The 25,432-nt window shown below is 44.8% G+C and overlaps 2 protein-coding genes and 1 pseudogene across 3 annotated transcripts in view; 2 read left to right on the top strand and 1 right to left on the bottom strand.

The window, feature by feature from the left end:
- Positions 1-203: 203 nt before the first annotated feature.
- dtl (denticleless E3 ubiquitin protein ligase homolog (Drosophila)) lies at positions 204-7,628 on the bottom strand. 2 transcript variants are annotated; one of them, XM_071369613.1, is made up of 15 exons: positions 7,370-7,628; positions 6,837-6,941; positions 6,643-6,735; positions 6,313-6,374; positions 6,090-6,210; positions 5,654-5,719; positions 5,141-5,256; positions 4,961-5,034; positions 4,618-4,721; positions 4,238-4,342; positions 2,536-2,648; positions 2,305-2,394; positions 1,802-1,940; positions 817-1,514; positions 204-646 (listed from the first exon to the last, which is right to left on the bottom strand). In XM_071369613.1, exons 1-14 carry the CDS (start codon positions 7,419-7,421, stop codon positions 838-840), a joined length of 1,917 nt encoding a protein of 638 aa, XP_071225714.1. In that variant the 5' UTR covers positions 7,422-7,628; the 3' UTR covers positions 204-646; positions 817-837. The 2 variants fall into 2 exon arrangements, with proteins under 2 accessions (XP_071225714.1, XP_071225713.1); XM_071369612.1 differs by having other exon boundaries at positions 856-1,514; positions 7,370-7,627.
- On the top strand, positions 7,474-21,366 carry LOC139555803 (integrator complex subunit 7-like; annotated as a pseudogene).
- Positions 21,367-23,130: 1,764 nt separating this feature from the next.
- The window catches only part of lpgat1 (lysophosphatidylglycerol acyltransferase 1), an 83,332-nt gene continuing 81,030 nt past the window's right edge, over positions 23,131-25,432 (top strand). Inside the window, exons 1-2 of the mRNA XM_071369610.1 lie at positions 23,131-23,667; positions 25,110-25,361. Of these exons, the coding sequence (XP_071225711.1) occupies positions 25,124-25,361 (238 nt within the window). The 5' untranslated portion in view covers positions 23,131-23,667; positions 25,110-25,123. The remainder of the gene's footprint in view (positions 23,668-25,109; positions 25,362-25,432) is intronic.

The following is a 25,432-nucleotide window of genomic DNA, read 5'->3' as shown; positions in this document are numbered from 1 at the left end:
TATAAGTATTGTCATGTCTAGGGACTTGCTTTCTGCATTATCATCTAAATATTTTGTAGGGAAATCTGACATTAGACTTTACTAATGGTAATTTTAGTCTCATGGCCTTTGTGAATACTCATGACTTATAGTGTGATATGGTAGTGACACAGCTAATTATTCAGAATGGGGAACTAAGACTGGAATTCAAACTTGTGCAGACATGAATGGTGTAGGGTGAAGTTGCCCCTAGACTCATTTAATGGTTAAGGTTAGGATTGGTGGAGGGGAAGCGGATCATTGTATACAAAGTTAATGTACAAAATAAAGACGTGAGAACAGGAATCTCTTGTATGTTTGTCTTCTATGTTGAGTGGACAACTCATTGTAATGATCCTCAAAAATGGGTGCAATATTGGGTATATTAAGGTTAAGAATCAACCCTCATATCTTTAAAAAGATTTCTCTATGTTGAACAGTGATCCAAATTAAAATACATATATAGGAAATATATTTTTTGTTACAAATCTAAATATTGTCTCTGAATCAGCACTGAGAAAACCATTTCATTCCAAGCTGATCACTCCCGATTCCTTCGCTGGAACGAGGAAGATATTTTCTTAATGGATTTCGGTGAGCGCATTGCCCAGGAGGGAGAGGACATTGCCTGGGATAAGGAAGGAACAGGAGAAAGGTAAATGATAACAGGTTCCTGGATATGCAGTAAGAGACATCAATGTTTTTTCTACATTGGGAACAACCATGTGTTATCACATTATGAAAAACACGTAAAAGAGATGGCGCAAATCCTGTTAAGAACATCAATAAACTTCATACATTTCTGGTCAACTTGTAATTTTAGGATCTTGTGTATACCGGTGAGGTCGGTATCCTGCCATCTTGCCTCTTGGGGGCACTGGTGCTTCTGGGTTTTCCCAAACCTTTCCTCAGCTTCTGGCTCATTGCTGACAACCAGTCTGCCCCTTCTGGAGAGCTGTTCTCCTTGTCTGCCTGTGTGGCTGGGACAGGCCTCTGGTCCTCCACCTGGAGGTCTGCTTTTCCCCAGGCCTCGCTCCTCTCTGTGCCCGCATGAGGTGGCTCCTGGATAGGGCAGCACACTCCTGCTAGTCCCCGGCTCCTCTTGGCTGCGGGGTAGAGCCCTGTGATGCAGTCACACTCCCCTGAACCTTCACAGCCCCCTGCCGCCCCACTGTCACCAATCTCCAGCCGGCACTCGGCCGTCCTCTCCGAGGAAAGGGTAGGGACGGGACAGGGACTAAGCACCTTGCGGAGAGGAGGGGTGATCTGTTCCCCGGGAGTCCGGACAAACCAGTTCCTGATGGAGGGCGTTTTCTGACGTATGAGGGGGGCCCTGGCGCCCTGGGCCTGAAAGGGGGAGGCGGCGGTGGTGCTGGAGGCGAGAGGCAGGTCTGCTCCTCTGGGAGCGCAGGCGGCAGGCTGGGGGGAGGCCAGGGCCCCCAGACGCCTTGGCCGGGGACTCTTGGCTGGGGTGCACTCCGCCTGGTTCAAAGGCACTGAGAGAGAAACAGAGTTTTAGTTTCAATCAAGAGTTCAGCTTGTTCAAGAATCATTGGAGATAGTCATCTTTGTTATGGTTGGCAATATACAGGCTATACAGACCAGTAAAAGCATTTGAGGATGGTAACCACCGCAATGGATATGGAATTTTAGATACTGCCAATCCTCATCAGGCAATATTAGTAAAGATGAACTGTACTATCCAATTCTTTAATTGACTGGAATGTAAAACATTTAATGGACCCCCTCTCTACTGATAGATAGCAGCAGTAGTGGTACTCACTTGGACTGTGCATGGTGGTGGCAGGTTTAGAACATGCCCAGCCCACCAGATTGGCCTCTCCGACAGAAGACTTTGCTCCATCCGTACCCCGGTCCAGACGCCAGATCCGTACGGTGTTGTCATCAGAGCAGGAAGCAATCTGCCAAGACAGAACATGAGATTACACAGGGCCCCAACCTGCACTTCTCCTAGCCTGGTTAAACCAGACTGAATGCTGCACTCATCATTGTTTCAATGGTGAACACAGCTTTTAGTCTGGTCTTCCCAGGCTACCAACCTGCACCTCCACCTCCAGACCACTTCAACTACCACAATTCTGTTTTATGGCAAAATAATAATATTTAGAATGAGCAGATCAAACTGAAAACATTTTCTCCAGAGACACAGAACGGATATAAAGGCAGCTTAAAGGGTATCTTTCCTGGCCGCTGCATGATGAATGTTCTCAAACTCATCTGAAATCACGCTGGCTATGTGAACATTGACAAAATCTTAGATCTCACCTTCGTGAAATCTGTGGGGCACCATGCTATGGAGGTCACTTGCTGGCTGTGGCCCTGAAGCATCATGGGAGGCTGTTTTGTGTCGGAGATCTGAAGTCGGAATATAAGTTGGTAAGACACTAATAAATGCATGGATAGAATAGTCAAAGCATGTTGATTTGTCAGCAATCGTCTATCAGTCTGCTTTTCAAAGGTTTTCACTGGATTGGTCAAATCAAAATGGCAGCTCACCTTCCAGATGTACGCATGATGGTCACTTGAGCCACTAGCCAGGAACTGGTTGTCGGGGCTAACAGTGGACTTCACGTAAAACGAGGAGTTGAGGTGACCACCGAAGACTGCCACTGCAACAGAAAGACATGTATGAACATCAGGAATAACATGCATAGAACTGGACAGTGAAACCACCAGAACAACATTTCAGTTGTTCAGAGTATACAGTGCGAGTACACAAAGTGGTCAACAAATAGGATCCTTAAGAGGCTCTCCATATATTACTTCTTGATTGGTCAAGAGACTGGTCACATGGTGGGTCAAAGCCCCCTGGGCTACATTCTTGGCTAATTCCTAAGGAATAGTGGTTGCAAACAATACCAGGGCCATATTTGGTATTTATTAGGATTTCTATTAGCTGTTGCAAAAGCAGTAGCTACTCTTCCTGGGGTTCACACAAAACATGACATAATACAGAACATTAATAGACAAGAACAGCTCAAGGACAGAACTACATATCAATACATACACACAAACGATCAGTTCATTAAGCACCAAAGGGGAATTGAGTGAAACAGGGAGGGACTAACTGGACTTGTCCAATAAGAACTGCTAATTTTCTCTTTCCATTGCAACCTGAATTGTTTTCTGTTGCATGTTCAAATTAACACAACCTAGACTTTGATGACTCATTAACAACACAAACACTGAGGTATTTCTCATCTTTCTGTCAGACAGTCTCTTGTACACGGAGGTACCCACTCAGCCATTCAACAACCTCTGGGCTATTGTAAAGACGATATATTATGATACGTGTCAGGCACATGAATGACAGTAGCCAAATTCATTATGTGGCTGTACAACAGTGGTCATGCTGTACAACAGGGGTCTCTAACAGGTCGATGGTGAGCTACCAGTTGCTCGCAGCCCACCTATGAGCAGCTCACCAAACAATTCTGAAAGTACATGCAATTTTCAGGTGTTTCACCGCAAACTGTCATAAATAAATCTCACAAGTATCAGACACCATTAGCTCCCAGCTAATATCTAATCAACACAACATTGACATTATCCCACACCTAGTTAGTCAATATTGGTTTAAAAAGCCAAACTTAACACAATAATTAATTTCCAGTAGTATTGTCTCTGTCTGTCTGTGTGGTACGCGCGTTTGTCTTGCACTCCATGCGTAGCCAGCCAGTGGATGTGACAACCATCTTGTGGCTTGACAGAAATACTATCCCCAAAATCTTCTCAATTAAAATGTTAACTGAAAAGTAGGCTTACCTGGCAGAAGTATATCATGAGTAAGTATATCATTATCTATTATTTTCTAACTTTGCCATGAAATTATAACAGCCACATCCGGAATAAAAGGGGAATTACACACAACATTTTGAAAAGGTTGGCAACCCCATGCTGTACAACTAGCTATTTAAGCAAATTAATCTTCCCAAAGTATGGCATTTTTGCCAAACTGACAGACAGCTTCCCATACATCAAATAGCCTCAACTGAACAGAAGTAGTGTGCAGCCCCATCTGGTGGTAAACAGTGGTACTGGCAGATTGAAACAATGGCGTGCTGGAGCTGAATGTGAATGGGTGGTAACGAACTTGCTATAAAACAAAGTCATGGGCTGAATGCAGACATGCTTCTGATGGATGTAGCCATAGAAACAGGATGACACAGAATGAGCTTTGTATGGAGCATTTGTTTACCTGGAGTGGTTTTCAGCCCGCTGACATTGAACATGTAGATGTTGTTGTCAGTGCAGTTGGAGAACAGGTTGGAGCCAGTGGAGTCCAACACCAGCCCTGAGTAACCTGTCACACAGACAACACAGGTCAGGTTCTACACTAGGAAACCCCAAAAATGGACTCAACCTAGGCCCTATTTGAATACTTGTAAAATGTTTCCCTCATTCCTTGAAGTAATCACTGATCTGATACTGTTGGCTAGGTGAAAGTAGGGGTTCCAGACACCAAATAGCTTTCACCAATCCAGTGAGGTCTGATAAGTTATTAGCCTAATTCAACGTAGGGAAGATGCAATTTTGAAGAATTCAAATTGGGCCATAGCCATGTTTGAGAAAACCCACCTAGCTTCCGTGTGCTAGTCCCTGGGTACGGGTACGCCTGGAGGGGGATGGGGTCATGGTGGTACGCTGTGTAGTTTTTCCGGAGGTCCCACATCTTGATTATCCTGTTTAGGAGGATAAATATGTCACTATTCATGTCAGAATCATTCTGCGTGATGCAGGCGTCACATACATCCTTACGACAGTCATCTGGTCATGTTCAATATGCACAAAGTGCAAGGAAACAGGGTGGTACCATCTGAATTTGTCTAATAAGAAATGCTTGCTTTAGTTTCCCGTTGTAAAACATTATGTTACGGTGTGTCTCAATGAATATGGTCCTGTGTTATTAGATTATTCTTACCCATCAACAGCACCTGAGGAGATGAGTGTGTGTTCATCCTGGAACAGAACCACCGTGACACTCTGCTGGGAGTCCTACAAGAGAGATGGAGACAATCAGTTATCCCAGTCCCCTATTCAACATTAAAAACAAAGCTGACGCCGAGTCAGTTGTTAAGGGTATTAGCGTATTACCACTCACCACAGAGGGGTCCATGCCGCGTGTGCCGGGGCGTTTCTTCTTCGTCTTAGAGGGTGTGTTTCTATCCATCTTATTGTGAGCTCCACTGATCTGCTTTACCTGCCTATAGAAGCCATCTGAGGAAAAAACTAACTCCATTACTCACCGAATAATCTCTTGTGGACAGACTACATAACTGGTATAGTAGCATCTGCCAACACACTGTAGGATGCGATGACTAACAAGGTACTTTGTACCGGTGCACAGATTTATTTTTTGTAACTGATCATTTGGCTAGGTGTACGCCTCTTTTCGAAAAGGGGACATTTGGCCAACTTGCAGAGAGAGGGGAGTGGAGTTACCGGCCTGCTATCGCTCCACGTTATAGTATATTTTCTAACACGTGTCCAAGCAGAACTTAAATCGAGCATCTGATGCAATAACCCAAGATTTTAGTTTCAAGATTACTCACTGAAAAACTCAAACATCGTTTACACTAAAGAAAAGCGAAATCACTTTTATGTCTGGCCTTACCTCTTTTGCTGCACCTTGTGTCCCAGACCATAATATTCCCATCTCGGCCCCCAGTACAGAACACAGCTGTGGGAGAACAGAGAAGCCAGAGTGGACGGTTACCATGGTTACTCATGAAGAAGTGTCCGGACACAAACAACTAAGTGTGTATTTGGCCTAAAAAGCATGGGGTCTCCTGGGGTAAAACAGAAACTCTGCAGCAGTCGTTTAAGAAGAGCTTTGTTTTCAGTAGCTGAGCTGTGAAGCTGGCCAGTGATGATGCCTACGAATAATCAAATAACAAATATTTGTGGCATGGCTATACACATGTACAGTCTGAAAGACCATACACTCGATGGAGCAAGCAATGTCTCTGCATTCAGGAAGAATGTCTACAATGTATCGTGCGCTCCCTTTCTGGGACAATAAAGTTATATTGAATTGATTAGAAATGTACCTTTCTCCTGCTGTGTGAATGCAACAGACTTGAGGCTGCACTGGTGCCCCTTGAAGCTACCAAGGAGCTCCCCTGATGTCACATCCCACAGCTTGGCCATCTGATCACCTGATGCGGTCACCTGATGGTGAAAATACAAACATAATTTTATCATGTGTCTTATAAAAAAAAAATACTAGTCTGATCACTGTGTGTGAAACAACCAGGAAAAACTTCTACTCACCAAGCTAGCCTCCCCTGGCACCCAAGCAAGGTCAAAGATAGCACTATCATGTGCCAACCATTCTGTGGAATAGAATACATTAAGTTTGTACCTCAATTGGCCTCCGATGATATTTCATGGTCCAACAACAAGACAAGCTAGACTGGTGATTCTGACAGCTGCGGTGACTATTGGCTAGTCACACAACTAGTGGTGTGCCTCACAACCTTCCAAGGAGGTCTGCATCATAAGGGAGCATCATGATCATACCATCTGTTGTCTGAGCCGAATAAACAAGGTGCTAGAGTTACTCTGTTGGTGGTGTGATTCTGTCACTCAGGCATAACATACCTTTCAGAAGTGGACTCTGTCGGTTCTCTGTGTTGTAAAGCCTCAGGACTCCCCCATCACTGGCCACCGCAAGGACGCCCTGCAGCCCCGGGGCTGAAATCGACAGGAAAATATGCAGTAAAAAAATAACGAAATCAGGACAGTGATTCATGGTTGTCGCCGTCAAAGACAGAGTAAAATATTTACTGTATTACCTGTAGAGAAGGCGATCCCCAGATTCCCGTATGAGATGTGTTCATCATGACGAGCACACTGGTAGCCGTCCAGCAGAGAGTACAAATTGTATTTTGGGCTGAGGTCTGTTGGGAAATAAACAAATAACGTTAGCCACTCAGGAACATGCAGTGCAATACTGTATGGATAACCACCCTAAACCCCGTCCGGCCTGGGTAGGCCCTATGCTTAGTCACTAGTTATAGAGCTAGTTACCAGTACTTCCCACAACAACAATTAACAAGACACATATATTCAATGAAAATATGCAATCGAGTATAAGATAGTAACATGATCAGGATAGTATTGTTTTTTTATGAACGAGTCAACAATCGACTGAGTAGATAGATCTAGCTATAGTCGACACACAGTGGCCAGCCTAGCAGCCAACAACGCTGAAGTGGACACAGCTGAGCCAGCTAGCTTAGGCTAACTAACGTTATAGCTAGTTAACGTTAATAAGAGTCAAACCAGACGGAATACTGTCTGGATCCCTATAAATTGACATTCTTACCATTGCACCTCCGTTCACAGACTCCTCTGTCAACAATGGAGCGAAAAAGCATTTCTGTAACTTAGCCGAAGCTAGACGATTTTTCTAATATTTCGATTTTTCAGATGAATTTCTGTGCGGTGGTCATCAGTTCATTCGTGGCTCCCCTTTCGCGCGTACTTAAGTAAGTAACTAACATACATAACGTATTCTTAAGTAACAGAAATATAACACGAATCCCCCGCGAAACCTACATCACACTCGTTGATTGGTTGGAAATCTGATACTTCCTGTATTACGTCACTTTCTACCTTTGTGCGGAATGAAACATGCTAAATTGATACGGTTGAAGATAATATAAAGTTATTTCACGTGAAGTCTAAAATATAAGCAATGTCGCATTTAACTGCACGTCCTTTCTTGTCAGAGGCTGGTTATGGGGAACAAGAATTTGATACAAATTCAGCTTTCATGGAGTTGGACAAAGGTGTGTACAGTTAACCAGTCATCAAGCAACTAGCTTGCTAAGCTAGCTACTACAATTAAAATGACAAGCTAGCTTGTTAGCTATTCGTCACAGTGATGAGCAAACTAAAACTAGCTAGCTACATTCAGACATTGCCCAGTTAGACTGCTTCGATGATCTAAATGTTTGACTGTCATTTATTACAGTTTTGCGTCTTGGAAAATTGGCTAGCAATGTGAAGCAGTGGTCGTCTTCCCCAAACTCTTCCAGAACTACCCTTTCCCCATCCTCATCAACTCTGCCTTCCTGAAACTGGCAGACATCTTCAGGCTTGGGTACAGAGGATTGTGACATTTCAACAAAACATTACTCTGCAAAATGCAATGCAATATTGATCAATATCAAAATGCGTATACCTCAGCCACAGAATCGTTCAAGGCAGATTTGACCATATTGTCCTCCTACAGTAATACATAAACATACCTCTCCCCTCTCAGGAACAACTTTCTGCGCCTTTGTGTGTTGAAGGTGACTCAACAGAGCAAGAAGCACCTGGAGAAGTTTCTCAACGTGGACGAGTTTGTCAAGAGAGGGTTCTCTGTCATCCACAGCAAACCAAGGTAAAGACCGTTTCGAGTTGGATATTCAACGGATATTTGTGCTTTCAAACCACTTGAGCCACAGACTACAAATAATTGTCATGATGTTGGAAAAATTGAGCACAACATTGCACAGGTCTTATTTTCACGATTTGGACATTAATTCGCTTTCCAAAGCTAATAAACATGTGGAAATGTGAGCAGCATTTTGTATTCCTAGTTGAATTAGTTAGGAAGCGTAAACAAAGTACAAACTTTTTTACATTCGAATTTCAATAGCTCCTTGGTCATGCGACTTACTGACCTCAACCAAGGTTCAGAATGTCCACTGACTACCCTTCTATATTGCACACCCTTTGGTTTGTCCATTTTCATCTCACACGTTTTTACATGAATTTTTCATACTTTCTAAATTTCAATAGCTCCTTGGTCATGTGACCTGACCTACTGACCTCAAACAAGGTTCAGAATGTACAGTCAGTGGGCCTACACATTGCACACCCTTTAGTTTGTCAATTTTCATCTCACAAGATTTTACATACATTTTTCAAACTTTCTAATTTGTGACCTACTGACCTCAAACTACTTTCAGAATGTCCACGGACTGGCGGAGACGAGCGCCACGAAACATCCAGTGCGGTAACGCGACCGATCCCTGAGAAGCTAGCGGAAGCCCCAGGGAGAGTTCTCTTTTCTTTGTGAACGGCAGGGTGCCCTGGAATGGGTTCGCCCCAAGAGAGGGGCCCAAGCCCTGGAAAGGGTCGCAGTTCTGGCGGCGTCCGGTGAGCTCTCTCTGGGGAGAGGATGGAAATCTTGCGCTGGGCAGTACCCATATCTGCAGCATGTCTCCAAGATGAACAGCCTTTGTTATGTTAGAACAATGTTGGTAAAGGAAGTCGCGGGGCTCAAGCCGTGGCTGGGAGAGAAGTTGCTCCGTCACCCTCTCGCCACCGTTGGAAGTTCGTTGCGCGGCACATCTCGCCGTCTCTTGTGCGTGGTCTCGCAAGGAGCTGCGTGCGGGGGTTTGTCGGGGTGGTGTCCGTCGGCAGGCCGAAGGCGGACCGGTGGGGGGTTGGGTTCGGTGGTTGGCGGCGGCGACTCTGGACGTGCGCCGGGCCCTTCTTGCGGATCTCCCCAGCTACGGTGCTCGCCGGCCCTGTTCGCGCTGGGTGGGTCGTATCGGTGGGTCGCATCGGCCGACGCCTAGCAGCTGACTTGGATTCCCCTGGTCCGCACAGGTTCTGACTGTTTAATTAAAACAAATCATTGCGAAGGCCCGAGGTGGGTGTTGACGCGATGTGATTTCTGCCAAGTGTTCTGAATGTCAAAGTTAAGAAATTCAATGAAGCGCAGGTAAACGACGGGAGTAACAATGACTCTGTTAAGGAGTCCTTAGCCTTAGTATGGGATAACGAGGTAGTCCTCTAGCAGGGCTCTTCCAATCCCTCCCTGTATGTCACCTGTTTTCAGGTGTCGCTAACGATGCAAACCAAGTGGGAGTTACCTCGGTACTAGTCCGTACGCAAAGAGAGTCCTGCAGATGGTGACGGCTGTTGATCGTTAACGGAAGGCGGCAGTTTGTCCTGGAATATGGGGCTTTCGGTCAAGCATGAAAATGTGAGGGCGGTTCCACCAGAGTCAATGATTTGCTGCGAGGCTCTTGTAAATGAATCCTGACCTTGACAAGAAGCCAATCAGAGAATGATGGCTCGAACGCATCCCTGGCTTTGGCTGGGAGGGTGGAGTTAAGTCCTGGGAGACGGCTGATGAAAGTGTACTACTGGCATCAGTCTGATCACAGAGCGGCTGTGGTGAAACGTTTAAACGCGTCCCCCGTATACTTAGCTAACTATAAACTGCAAAGATTTGAATTGAACGCTGGCTTCGGCTGGACCCGCTAACAGTGGAGCACTAAATGGAGATTGAATGTGGTTAGCGGTTATGGATACTGCCAGGTCTCCGGTCCGCCTGGATGCGGGACTCTACACATTCTATGTGGGAGCTCTCCTCCATGTAGTGGCGATTAGCTGACCATTAGCTGACACTACCAGGCCTCAGGCTTGCCTGAGTGCTGGACACCACACATTGTAGGTGGGGAGATCTCCTCTACGCTCACTAGACTCGAGGCGGAGACTAAACCCATTGGCCCCGCAGTGATAGGGCATTGGATGGAACTGGATCATGCCCTACGAAGTGGGGAAGAGGTATCTCCAGCTTGTCTGGGGAGGGAGACGTCCATCTGATGTGGCTAGTGCTATCTACGGCCATTGATTTGCTGCTTATCCATAAAATGGACGGAAGAAACCTAGGTTCCCAATGGGCACAGATCACTGAATGTCAACTTGATGAAATTCAAAGGAGCATACCCACCTGTCGCGGTCGCACTCAAATCACCCAAGTAGGTTTGGTGTATGTGCTTGGCTGAGGAGCCAATGGTGCGAAGATACTATCTGTGGGATTATGACTGAACGCCTCTAAGTCAGAATCCCCCTAAACGTAACGATACCGTAGCACTACGGATCTTTGGTTGGCCCGGGATAGCCTGCCTCTTTTGGCAGGTGAGTAGAGCTGTTCGTAACGGGGTTGGGTGCGGCCAGATGAGTTGCCTCCCCTCTCCTGAATCGCACCGCATTTTGTTGGGAACCTGGTGCTAAATCACTCTTAGACGACCCGATTCTGGGTCAGGGTTTCGTATGTAGTAGAGCAGCTCACTCGCTGCGATCTATTGAAAGTCAGCCGTCGATCCAAGCTTTTGTCGGGGACGGAAGGTGTCTTCCTCCATCATCCTCCTTCTTTACTTACAGGTTACAAGGTGCACGCAGAAGGGCCAGAGGCCAGACACAGAGTGTGAGAGAGCCCAGGCAGACAGGTAGAAGCCGTAAGACATTGACATGGGGCTCTGGATAGGTAGGGGGCTAGGTGGTGGACTGTGAGTCAGGTTGGGACTCGCTGTGGAGGTCAAAGGGTCACCAGGTGCATGAGGAGGCCTCCATCATGGCGAGGCCACTTAGAGTCCGAGCAGGGGAGGCCGGACTCTGGGGCCATGGAGGTTGGAGTGGGGACTTAGTTTCTGAGTGGAAAAAAGGGGGCGGGTCACCAGGTGCACAGTGCCTGTTTCGAGTTACCAGGTGTACAGTGCCTGTTTCAGTTTACCAGGTGTACAGTGCCTGTTTCAGTTTACCAGGTGCACAGTGCCTGTTTCGAGTTACCAGGTGTACAGTGCCTGTTTCAGTTTACCAGGTGTACAGTGCCTGTTTCAGTTTACCAGGTGCACAGTGCCTGTTTCGAGTTACCAGGTGTACAGTGCCTGTTTCAGTTTACCAGGTGTACAGTGCCTGTTTCAGTTTACCAGGTGTACAGTGCCTGTTTCGAGTTACCAGGTGTACAGTGCCTGTTTCAGTTTACCAGGTGTACAGTGCCTGTTTCGAGTTACCAGGTGTACAGTGCCTGTTTCAGTTTACCAGGTGTACAGTGCCTGTTTCAGTTTACCAGGTGCACGTGGTTTTTGACAGTGGAAATATAGACGTCTTAGTGTCCGGGGAGGGGTGCTTAAGTGTGGGTGCCCCGGTTCGCCTGGTGGGCAAGGTTATGGAGATGGCTGAGACTCGGTGATGGGTGATGCCCAGTGAGAGGGGTGTTGACTGAGTAGGGAGAGTAGGTGTGGAGGTCTGTAGTTCCAGGGAGTATACACTCTCAGGCCCAGGAAGAGGGCAGGCAGGCAGGGAGTGTAGGCCTAGAGGCCTGGAGTCAGAGGTCACCAGGTCAATGGGGGCCTGCCTGGAGTTCAGGAAGGCCCCAGGGAGAAGGCCCAAGTGAATAGGTGTGTGAGTAACACTGTCCTTCAGGGGAACAGAGCAGGCAATTAATGTAAAATCTTGTGAGATGAAAATGGACAAACAAAACGGTGTGCAAAATATAAGGCTACTCAGTGGATATTCTGAAAGTAGTTTGAGGGTTGTAGGTCATAAGACTAAGGAGCTATTGAAATTTGAATCTTTTAAAAATTGTCATAAAATCTCATGAGATGCAAATGTACAAACAAAAGGGTGTGCAATGTGTTGGCCCACTGAGTGTACATTATGAACCATGTTTGAGGTGTGTGGGTCACATGACCAAGGCGCTATTTAATTTCATAAATGTAAATAAGTAATTTGAAATGGTGTGAGATGTAAACCGACAAAAAAACGTGTGTGCAATGTGTGTGTCTGCCATCGGGTTAGCTACAACCAGTTTTGAAAGTTTTAGGAGTAATTGAAAGCTATTGTCACTATGTTGACGGTCCGTAACTGCTGTTGGTGGACGTAAAGAAAACTACAGACAAAATATCCGTCGACTATCCAACCTGAATCTGTCTTTACCTCGGTCCACAGCAACGACCCTGTGACCAGAGCCATCACTCTCAGGTATCATGGCATGCTGCTCGCTTTGTCTTTCCATTAGAGCTTGATTATTATGATGGTGGTTAAGTCCACAATCCATACAGTAGCTGTGTTACAGATTTGCAAGATGGTCATCATTAGTCTCACAATTCAGACAATTGATTCCCAAATATTGCATTCAGTGCCTTCGGAAAGTATTCAGACCCCTTGACTGGGTGGGTATAATTTGTGGAACGTTCCAACAGGAATCTGTTACAAAAACTTCGTAAATTACAAGGTTGCCAACAAAAAACGCATACAAAGTAGCATGATCAATTCAGTAGCTGCCGAATAGGCATCAACTCACCACGTAGCTAATTTGTAATGTTTGTCCATAGACTACCACTCACTACCAGAGTGAGTCCTTTTCGGAATAAACGTGGTCAGTAAAAAACGTAATTAAATAGCCTACTCCCTACCCGATATCTTCTTCTGCCGCTATACACCTTTGTATGCGTTGTTTGTTGGCAACCTTGTTATTTACGAAGTTTTTGGAACAGAGTCCTGTTGGAACGTTCCAGAAATTATGTGGAGATGGGAGAATGTGGCGATGGGAGAATCTTCCAGAAGGACAACCATCTCTGCAGCACTCCACCAATCAGGCCTTTATGGTAGAGTGGCCAGAAGGAAGCCACTCCTCAGTAAAAGGCACATGACAGTCCGCTTGGAGTTTGCCAAAAGGAACCTAAAGACTCTCAGACCATGAGAAACAAGATTCTCTGGTCTGATGAAACCAAGATTAAACTCTTCGGCCTCAATGCCTAGCGACACGTCTGGAGGAAACCTGGCACCATCCCTAAGGAGAAGCATGGTGGGGCAGCATCATGCTGTGGGGATGTTCTTCAGCGGCAGGGACTGGGAGACTAGTCAGGATCAAGGGAAAGATGAACGGAGCAAAGTACCGAGAGGTCCTTGATGAAAACCTGCTCCAGACCACTCAGGATCTCAGACTGGGGCGAAGGTTCACCTTCCTACAGGACAACAGCACATAGCCAAGAAAATGCAGGAGTGGCTTCGGGACAAGTCTCTGAATGTCCTTGAGTGGCCCAGCCAGAGCCCGGACTTGAACCTGATGGAACATCTCTGGAGAGACCTGAAAATAGCTGTGCAGCGGCGCTCCCCACCCAACCTGACAGAGCTTGAGAGGATCTGCAGAGAAGAATGGGAGAAACTCCCCAAATACAGGTGTGCCAAGCTTGTAGCGTCATACCCATGAAGACTCGAGGCTGTAATCACTGCCAAAGGTGCTTCAACAAGGTACTGGGTAAAGGGTCTGAATACTTATGTAAATGTGATATTTCAGTTTTTTTTTTAAATGTACATTTGCAAAAATTCATAGAAACCTGTTTTCGCTTTGTCATTATGGGGTATTGTGTGTAGATTGATGAGAGAAAAAAAACAATTTAATCAATTTTAGAATAAGGCTGTAACGTAATAAAATATGGAGAAAGTCAAAGGGTCTGAATACTTTCCAAATGCATCGTACCTACAACTATTTCAAGAGCAATGCAAGGCTAGATCATCAGTGCATGAAGAAAATGTGAAACCTCACTGATTCCAAAAGAAAATGGGATACAATACACCATAGATGACAAAGCGTTTTTCTTTTTTTAAGACTCAATCAGCTCTGCTTCCATGATTTCTGAATCTGTGTGTTTCGTCCTGTTTTTGATTTATTAAGGATGCTTGGCAGTTTGGCCACTTTCATACCTGAAAGGAAGAATGGCCATCATAGCGTTCACCAAAGTCTAGACTCACACGACAACGTTGAAGTAGAGGCGGACATCTTTGCATCGGCCTACTTATCTGCGCAGTCAAAGTAAGTGGTTTAAGATAAGTTTCAGTCTGGTAGCTGTGTTGTCTGGCCGATCTGTCATTATTTGAATTTAGCTAACTTCCTTGCAAACTGTTCACATAGTTGTTTTGGTTCTATGCCCCATAGAGGAATAATTATGTATTGAACATGTTTCTCTGTCCCATTTCAATCTGCAGAGACTTTGCAGCTGGGATTTGCAACAAAATCAGTTAATTGATTCAAGGTAACATAATGTTCTCAGTGTCATGACACTGAGTGACAATATCTTGTGCAGAATCACATTACATTCTGAGGAATTAGGGTTTAGTTATATACAAGCAACTGAACAAGCACATTTTCAAGGATTCTTCATTGTCCCTTTGGCTGTTGTCCCTTAGGTGTTGTTGTAGAAAAAAAGCCATGCGATTTTATTTTTAGATGAAGCATCCAGGGTCGTGGTTCATTATGCCACACTGTAGCAAAACATTTTGCAATGGGAACAAAGGCAGACAAATGCAAGCGTTTGTTAGTGGACAAGTTCAGATAGTACGTCCTGGTTTCTGAGCGTTTTCTTCCATTTCATGCCAACTGAACATGACCCCTTGTGATCTCCCATTGGCCCGTGCTATGTTTCACTATGCTCTTGTTCCTCCACAGCTCTGGATGCCCCTGTGGACCTGAAAATGAAGCTAATCCCTATTCTGCAGCACATGCACCACAATGCCAGCCTGACCTCTAGCAGCCTGACCTCTAGCAGCCTGGTCTCTAGCAGCCTGGTCTCTAGCAGCCTGGTCTCTAGCAGCCTGGCCTCTAGCAGCGTGGACTCTAGCAGCCTGGCCTCTAGCAGCCTGGCCTCTAGCAGCCTGGCCTCTAGCAGCGTGGCCTCTAGCAGCGTGGCCTCTAGCAGCGTGGCCTCTAGCAGCGTGGCCTCTAGCAGCGTGGTCTCTAGCAGCCTGGCCTCTAGCAGCGTGGCCTCTAGCAGCGTGGCCTCTAGCAGCGTGGCCTCTAGCAGCGTGGCCTCTAGCAGCGTGGCCTCTAGCAGCGTGGTCTCTAGCAGCCTGGCCTCTAGCAGCCTGGCCTCTAGCAGCCTGGCCTCTAGCAGCGTGGCCTCTAGCAGCGTGGCCTCTAGCAGCGTGGCCTCTAGCAGCGTGGCCTCCTGCAGCCGGGAGCTGCTTCAGCAGCTGGTCACCTCCTACCCCTACACACCCATGGTCATTGTCACCCTGCACACATTCACCCAGCTGGCCGCCTCCTCGCTCATCGACATCCCAAAATGGGTAGCTATAGCAACGGACACTAGAGGGAAACTAAGGGGCGTGGCTGACGTGTAAACAGATATTACATTTTCAAATTGGTTAAAATTTGGTTAATGTTAGTTTGTGTTAAGGGTTTAGTTAAAATTAGGTTAATGTTAGTTTGTGTTAAGGGTTTGGTTAAGATTAGGTTAATGTTAGTTTGTGTTAAGGGTTTGGTTAAAATTAGGTTAATGTTAGTTTGTGTTAAGGGTTTGGTTAAGATTAGGTTAATGTTAGTTTGTTAAGGGTTTGGTTAAGATTAGGTTAATGTTAGTTTGTGTTAAGGGTTTGGTTAAGATTAGCGTTGAGGTCAGGCTCCGTTTTAGATTTTGGCTAGACGGCCTGTCAATGGGATGCTGGTAAGAAAAGTCCTCATAGTCTCTCCCCTGGACAATAATGGATATTAGAATCCCATTGGTACGCAACCCAGACAGTTTTTGGCAGCTGGATGCTATTTGGCATGACACCTACCACCGCAGCAGACAGAGTACATCTCATTCAAAACAGACAGACAAACAGATGTCCAAGTACAGAATTTGAGTGACAACTGACCTGTTTATTATATGCACCTGAAGTCCCAAGACAGCATAGCTTAACAAAAGTGGAGAACATGCTGTGGCACCCACCCAGGCTAGAAAATCTAAACTCCTTTCCTTAGCTTAAGTTTCTGTGAGATCAGTAGAAGGCTTTGAATAATGTTTAATGTATAGTCTGTTCTCTCTGAAGTTACAGCTGCTTCTCCAGTACATGAAGGAGGACCCTAGGAATGCAGTCAAGAGACTGGCCATCCAGGACTTGAAGCTCCTGGCTAAAAAGGCCACCTATCTCTGGATAGGAAATGGCAATGTTGGCGGGCACAGTGACTCCATGTGCAGAGAAGGCCAGGTTGCTGTGGTAACAGCATTCCTGCGCTAGCTTAACAAGGTCAGTGAGCCGAGGAGGGGTGGAAGCATCACCTGAGGAACAGAAAGAAGGAATGTTTTGGAAAGTTTTGAACCCAACTTAAGTAATTGACTGAATGTCACAAAGCCCCAAAACAGTAGGGCTGGTAATCACAAAGAGTCTTAGAGTAGGTGTGTTGGTAAAGGATCAGATTTGTTAGGTAATAACTCCTACTCTGAGATGCTTTTTGAATACGGGCTTCAAGTGGAGCGTTGTTAAACTTTGAAGGGAAAAAACTGTTGTTGAATATGTAGTAAATAGTTTAAAACAAATGATTTACTTGAAAGTCAGTTTCAGAATAGCTATGGAAGCAAGGTAATGCATTTCAAGGAAAATAAATTAACACAGTATTATGAAAACATGGATTATCCTCATAATAACCAATGAAAGATAATTCACCACTCGCTGTTGGATTATGGAGTTGGGAATTTGCAGGTATGTGTGGGACAAAGACCCCACCTGAGTGTTTTCTCTGTTCCAGAGAAAGGTGTGTGTATAGGGTACCACTTAGTAGGAGGAGATGTCCTCTCACTCATCTTTAATTAGCTACCTGACCATCACAGGTCTTCACACTTCACAGCCATCCAAAATAGGGTCTACCTAAGAAAAACTTCCAGTAGTGGACGAATTCATGTTAAAATGGGTTTGGTGCACTCCAAGGTCTTCACAGGCCTTCACAGATACCAGTACAGTATTAGGGCTTGTCCGTAATAAAGTAACAGTCATCCATTTAATTAACGGCAGTGTTTTGTTCTTTGCCAAGAAAATATTTTTTGTAATGGTTGTTGCTGCCTGGCCTGTGTTATTTAGCGATGAAAATGGTATCTATATTAATGTTATTGTCCTGCTTTCCCTCCCCAGACATGATGCAGCTGGAGCAGGACACAGTGATGGGGGTGGAGTCTCTGCTGGAGCTCTGCAGTCAGGGCGACAGCCCCAGAGCTCAGGCCACGCTCAAGGTGGATAGCACCCTGGTCCAAGTGTCTATACAGTACTTTTAGAGTGAGGGGAAAAGATGCTTGGCCTCCTTGGTAGTCATGTAAACTGTAGTTTATTAGCTATTAGTTTATCAATAGTTTACAAAAAAATAATAAACAATTATAACACATTTGTTGTAATTGTGTACTTTTTACTCTCTCACTCCCCAGATGGCTCTCACCTCATTAGTCCAGCTGCTGAAGAGTCGCCCCCACCTCAGCCAATTGGCTGTGGAGTTCCTGCTGTGCCAGCTGCACTCGGCCCGCGACCCTTAACACGTGCTGGGATAGGGCATGCTGGGGGATCTGGTGGACCTCTACCGGGTGGTCATTCACTCGTTCACCGACAAGCTGCAGGTGCTCCTGCTGAGAGATACACAAAGCCCTAATACTAACTGTTATTGCCCTCAGGGGACAAGTAAAAGTGTAGTGAATTGAATTAGAAAAAATTGCTAATTGGGCAACTTCTGCACGTTTTGTTGTCTGAGTGAGGGAAATGTTGTAAATGAAGACGACTTGATATATTTTAATAGATGAGATGTTGAGGATTATAATAAATACTGCTTTGATGTCATACAAGCAAGCCAAACACCTGTGAGTCCAAATATGCACTTCACATTTCCATATCATAAAACTCATGTAATATACAGTGTCAATGTTTATGATCACCATGTTGATAGGGTTACAAGATGACATACTGTCATACCCTTGGTTGTTCTCAATAGAATGAGCCTATATTTTATGTACAGTTACAAGATGACATACTGTCATACCCTGGGTTGTTCTCAATAGAATGAGCCTATGTTTGTCTACTGTGAAGAAAATGAGTGGCGGCACACACACATGAATGTACTTATGACTCCTTTCTATGCGCACCAAAATTCCGGTCTGTTTCCCTGAATTGCATTTTTAAAGCCTAACACTGTAATATTGTATTTTATAACTTAGCTAGTTATGTTGGCAATATAAAAAGCTTTCAAATAATGCCTACCTGACCTAGATTGCGATTTTATAATGGACTGTTTTTGGATTCGTAAACAACAACAGTAATTGTGTGATGGCGGGGATGCAGGGTTGTGTTCCAAACAAAACAACTACAAGTGTGCTTGCTCTAGTTCCTCAACGACACAGTTAGGAGAGCTCAAAAAAGCACCTTATTGTTGAAGACTCTTCTTTGAGTCATAAAAGTGTATTGAAATTGAAACATTTAAATTAAGAAAAATTCCCACGAGTGTAAAGGGTTAATAGGAAGCTAAGGAGTGAGCACTGATTTGTTCTCATATATCATAATGGTCTCTGATAAATTCTGTGTGTGAAGTCTATTCAAGTTGTTTCCAAAGCTGTTCTCCAATCACGAATCCCACCTACTAGATACTGACATCTGGCATGTGTCACCTCTCCCTAGGTCTCCCTGGCGACTGTGGTGTTTGTGGCTAGCCAGTTGTCCCTGTCGGCGTCGGTGATCAAGCAGCAGCTGGAGAACATGGCCATCGGTTGGATGGTGAACCGCATCGCCAGGCGGACCTCACGCATGGTGAGTTTCTAGTCTGTGGGAAGTCAAGACTCATTAAATCTGGACATTTACAGGAATGTTAATTATTGTCCCTGTCAAATTAACCTAATATAGTGATGTCAAGGAGGCTCTTGTAGTCCTCTCTCGGTGAAGTAAGTAAAGTAAAGAGGAAAGACTAGACCTATACTCTATTTATAGATAAGATCTTTGTTGCCCTCATTTAGGGTGGAATCCTAAATGTGCATGCTTAACTTGACACTCGCATAAATTATGCATTGATGTCATTGGCATACTTCCGTGAAAACTCAAGTTACAATGCGCATATCTCAAGTTAGTATTCGAGCCTTAGTCATTAGTCACTGATGCTGATACCTTAGATATCAGTGTAGCAGCATTTCCACCCTACTGTCCTGATGTCTGTTCTGTCCTGCCTGGCCCTCTCTGTTCTCCGTAGGGTTGCCATGAGTTCTCCAGCAAGCTGTACCAGAGCCTGCAGACGCATGTGGCCTCGGAGCATTTATACTTCTGGCTCAACGGTCTGAAGGAGTTGTCCCAGGCTGTGCTGTGTCTTAGCGGCCTGGAAGACGGAGACTACAGCGCAGCTATGGCGGCCATCGCCGAGGCCCTGCGCTCTTACCAGAAAGGCATCGCCTCCCTGACGGTCAGTGACTGGCCACCTGCTTATAGTCAGTGTGCAGTCATTTGATGTGACGCGGTCATATCTCTGCTTAATGTTCCACTGTCCTTCCAGAGGTACTTCCAGAAACTCCAGTCAACCAGTATTAAAGGAACTAACTAAAGCAATGGAAATACTATTGGGAATACACTACTGTAGCTCAGTTCTTGCTTTAGGGGCCGTTTGATGCATTGGTATTTTGTACGCTGTAAAATGTATGTATCATATAGGCAATTACCTTTTAGAAGTGGTATTTTGCATCTAAATTATTTATAGAAATTGATCCAGACTTATTGTACATTTTTTGCTTTTCCAGCTTGCCAGCTTGCTTTTCCCCATCTCCTCGGACCCCAACCGAGCCAATCCCGGTGCAGTACAACCAACAGCTGCCTCTGAAGGTGGCTCCACCCCCGGATTGTTCCGCAAGATTCAGTCTGTCTGCCTCAACGTCAGCTCCGCTCTCCAGACCAAGACTGCAGCTATCCCAACCCCCTGCCCTAGTAATGATTATTGCAATGGTTATATACAGTATACACTAATGGGCTGATGTTATAAGTTGTTGAGACTGTACTCCTATACTGTTACAATGTCTCTAGCTACTATGGTTTTTGAACTTTTAACTTAATTTAAAGAAAAAATAGTACAACTCCCAATGGTTCAGCTTCATTAATACAACAATGCCAACGTATGTAACCACCAGCATATTTCATTTCCTGTTAGATTCCACTGGTCAGCAAGACCAATGAAATTGAGCATCGGGGGGAGCCCCACAACGACTACTTCAGCACCCAGTTCCTGCTCATCTTTTCCATCCTGGGCAGCCACACGGTCAACGTGGAGGCCTCAGTGGTGGACGAGAGCTACATGGAGTGGAAGACAGCCCAAAATCACTGTCGGTCAAGTCCCTGGAGGACCTTTACTCCCAGCAGCTCTGCCACCACCAACAGCAGCAGCAGGCACAGCAGGCTAGGCCCAAGCCGGCCCCGGCCCCCCCAGAGGAGTAGTGTACATGCTCGCTTCCAGTGATACCCTAGTAAAACTCCTCTAACCCATTGCCTTGTCCCAAAGGTCTTGGTTTGTTTCCTTCCCTTTCCTTCTCTGAAATGACTGGACTGAAGAAATAGAGGCAACGGCTTGGTGAGCATTCATCCACTCATCATTGCTTTCACTTATCCATTTCTTTTAGGTTAGTGGTCACAGAATGGAGGAAGGGAGACAAAGCTTTGGAATGTTATAGTTCAGCCCCCCCAGGAGGTTGCTTGTCTGACAGAATTTCAGGTGACTGTTTACTAATATTCTATACATTTTCCAATTATTAAAGACCACATTTTACTGAAGCTCCGCAATGTGAGTCTTTGTGCGAGTGTAGTTTAATTGTTGTCACGTGGGGGCAGTTGGACAAATGCCCATTATATTATACGGATTAGCTGCGGATCCGAGTTGTCTGGAACCCTCTTCCCAACAGCTAGAGCCGAAGCTTCTGCGCATGTGCGGGATTCTCTACATAACGCACAGTCTCTGCTCTGCTCGTTCGGCTGCCCAGAGAACAGGCTAATCAGGCGTATTTGTGGTGAATGGTGCTTATTTAATGAAGCTAGATCGAAGCTAAATCAATGTCTGCAAGATCACAATATTAATATTCTACATAACTTCATATATCTCTGTGCCTTTATTAGCTTTCAATAAAGGATTTGTATAGTGGAAAGTGGAAATATAAATGTTCAGCAAAGCTACTTACTCCATCTGTAGTTTAGTGAAGAGAATGCAGCATTTAGCCATTAAATTAAATTCTCCATGGGCAGGGCCGCCTCCGCATAAGGTGCCCTTGACTGCCAGTGAAAGTATTCAAAACCATTTCCACCTTCCATCCCTTTACTCGGCGCTGTTCTAAACAAGACCAGCAGGGGGCGGTCAGTAACTATTGTAGAATAATGTTCTACAGTGGCTAAACAAAATCATTGAACGCTAATAATGATATTTGGAACAAGTATGGATGGACTACAGTCTCTTGATCAATTTGACTTGTATGCAGCTCTCTGCCCCTTCTGTTATTGTTACATGTCCTTCAGAAATGTATGTATTTTCAGTTAGGTACAGTTCATTTTATTCCACAATAGCTTCAGTGATGGACTGATGTAGGTCTATGCACTGATGCTATTTATTTGTAAAAAAAAAATACTGTTCATCTCTGGCTCAAAATCATTTGGTGGTCGGTGGGGACAGTCGGCACTTGCTCAAATCCAAGTTTTTGGTCGTCGTCATAGGGAAGATCTCAATTCCATACTCCTCGCGTCCTCTCTCTCCTCGTCTCCTTCTCAAAACCCATTGGAGGAGAAAGTCAGAGGGCAGAGAGATTATCCCATAACACAGATTCTCACAGCAGTATGTAGGAGGGAGAGTCCTAGATATGAGAAGTGTGCAGGAGGGCATGAGACGAAGGAATGTGTAGTTTCAGTGGAGAAAGTTGTGGGAGTGCCCATGGGGCTGGAGATCAGAGGTGTCCGGTGAGAGAAAGGCAGGTTGAGGTTGTTGTGTCAGAATAACAGAAAGTGTTGTATGCTGAAGCAATGAAGAGGGAGGTAGAGGAAGATGGGTACAGGGTGAGGGATCCTGAGATGATTCCTGTGAGTAGGCAGAGACTAATAGAGAGTGATGGGAAGAATATGTGCTTCAGTAAGGTAGGTTTCTTGGCATTCATAGCTATGGTTGTCAATTGCACGGCAGAAATGGATCGAAAGTCACAGAAAATAGAGGTTATGGTGGCAGCGGCAAATACTTGGGATTGCGAGGTTTTACTGCAGTACAGTTGCAGGGGCTGTTGATTGGTAGTGTTCTGTCCTCCCAGACCTTTGGTCTGGAGAAGGATTAGAGGGGATAAATAGTGGAATGGGGTGTTTCTTTGTTATATAAATATTGTTTAATTTTAAAGGACTAATAGTTGGCAGTGTAATTTTTACCTTTCCCCAATTGTATTGTACCTTAAAAATGTATATAGGCCGTGAATGGCCTCACACTCCAGTACAGTAGGTGGCAGGGGAATGCAGTTAAAATTGGATGCGATCCGCCAACATAATGCCGAAGAAGAAGAACGACAGATTCTCCTCTGGTGGCCGCTGCAGTGCATAAATAGCTAGATATAATCGAACGGATTTTACGAGCTAGAGGAGCAGACAGCAGAATCTATTCAACATCACCCGATGTACAAACTGAAACGCGGCCGCCTTTGCATTAAAACAATAAAGGCGTGTTATATGGCTCTTTCATCAAGGGATTGTTGCATTTGGATTAAAAGAGACGCAAGGGATGTAGCTGGACCAGATGCCTGGCTATCCTGCTTGCTATCTACTAACGTTAGCTAGCTAACTGATGTTGCATCGATGGAATTATTCGAGTGCCATTGATTGAGATCAACCCAGCAACGCTAAAGAAGACGTTTCAGTACATGGATAGCGGCGAGTTATCCGTGACCGGAGACTGAACCGCACATAGACAGGATGATGTATTACTCAACGTTGAAGGATCTAACATGTTAACTAAATACATGTGACTTGGTATTCATCCATTTTAAGCCAGCTATCTCTAACGTTAGCTGGCTGGTTTTATCGTCCGGCATTTGGACGGAGTGATAGTAAGATTGGGTGAGTAGGATAAGAACATTGATGTTTAGCTAACTAACGTTAGCTGACAAACCTCTGACCGTGATTTGATTTACTAGCTAATGTTAAGTAGTAAGACATGATTAGTACGGAATTTGTACAAAATGTACTTAAAATCCAATTGAAATGACAGCATGTTGTGAGTCGCGTTGGTTTATTAGTTAGCTAGCCAGTTAACATTAACCGAAACGCGGTTATCCATGCAGCGTTGTAAAAACCGTTGTACCTATAACTAGTTAGTTACATAAACTACTGGTCTAACGTTACTAGCTGGCTAACTAGTTTTTGTGGATAAGTTTGCCGCTTGTTTCAGTCACAGCACCTGGGCTAAAATTAGCTAGCGAACTGGTTGAGTTTCTTTCCTGGGTGAAGATTCCAACACAAAGTTAGCTATCGTTAATGTAATTACTAATGGCTTTATTATTATTAATAATATTATTTCTATCCCAATAGTTAACTACCTAGTTACCTGAACCACTGGACGCAGAGAACGGTGTTGTAGGTTCATTCATTCAATGCAAAGACCACTTTTGGCTGGTCTCCCATGATTTGGACTAGTGATGTGATTTGAACCCGGCGGTATTCGTCCTGAGTCCTGTAAAATGATATTGACATTAACTATGTAACGTAGAATCTTGTGTAGCTATAAAACCGAATGCTGGTACATGGATACAGAGAGTAGTGCGTACGGCCCAGTACATCACTGGGGCCAAGCTTCCTGCCATCCAGGACCTCTATACCAGGCGGTGTGAGGAAGGCCGTAAACATTGTCAGTCTCCAGTCACCCATAGACTGGTCTCTGCTACCGCACGGCAAGCGGTACCGGAGCGCCAAATCTAGGTCCAAGATGCTTCTAAACAGCTTCAACCCCCAAGCCATAAGACTACTGAACAGCTAATCAAATGGCTACCCGGACTATTTGCATTGACACGCCCCCCGTATACAGCCTCGCTGATGTTATTTTATTGTTGATCTTTAATCATTTATCTTTCTCTCTCTCTCTCTCTATATATATATATATATATATATATATATATATATATATTTTTTAATCAGTTTATTTTAGTGAATACTTTCTTAGCACTTTATTTTTCTTAACTGCATTGTTTCAGGGCTTGTAAGTAAGCATTTCACTGTAAGGTCTACACATGTTTAAAATGTGATAATGAGCCTAGTCTCTAGAAAGACTGCTTCCTTTTTCAGGTGTCTAAATGTTACTTTTACCTAGCTTGTAATGTATGCTCTCCAATTTAGAACGACCAAACAATATTTGTAGCTAACTACATTTATTAGCTAGCTTACAGTGTGATAGTCTTAGCTAGCCATGTTTACTTGTCAATGTCAAGTTGTTACACACATTAGAAATGCACCAGTCTGAAATGTATTTATTAGCTGGCTTACTGGTTTTCTCCCTCTTTCTACAGGAGTGTGTATCAGTATGGCACAGCTTCTAGAAGGTGCCCGCAAACTGGGCTGGGTACTCTTGAACGCCTTCCTTCGTTTCATCTTTGTGTTCATCAATAACTGTGTAGCAATCCCTTCGTATTGCCTCTACTGCATTCTTCTTCAACCTCTGAGAATAATGGACAGTCGCTATTTCTGGCTCATTGAAGGAATAATGTTCAAATGGATGTTGGCAATGGTGTCACTGTGGGGCTGGGTTGCAGGCTATACAGGTAAGCTGCCACACAACATGCTTTTCCTTGGCTCAGTTGTTTGAAACTGGGGATAGCTATGAATGCAAGGG

Source organism: Salvelinus alpinus, chromosome 27, assembly GCF_045679555.1.
Source record: "Salvelinus alpinus chromosome 27, SLU_Salpinus.1, whole genome shotgun sequence".
NCBI lineage: Eukaryota > Metazoa > Chordata > Actinopteri > Salmoniformes > Salmonidae > Salvelinus > Salvelinus alpinus.
This window is presented reverse-complemented; position numbering and strand designations above follow the sequence as displayed.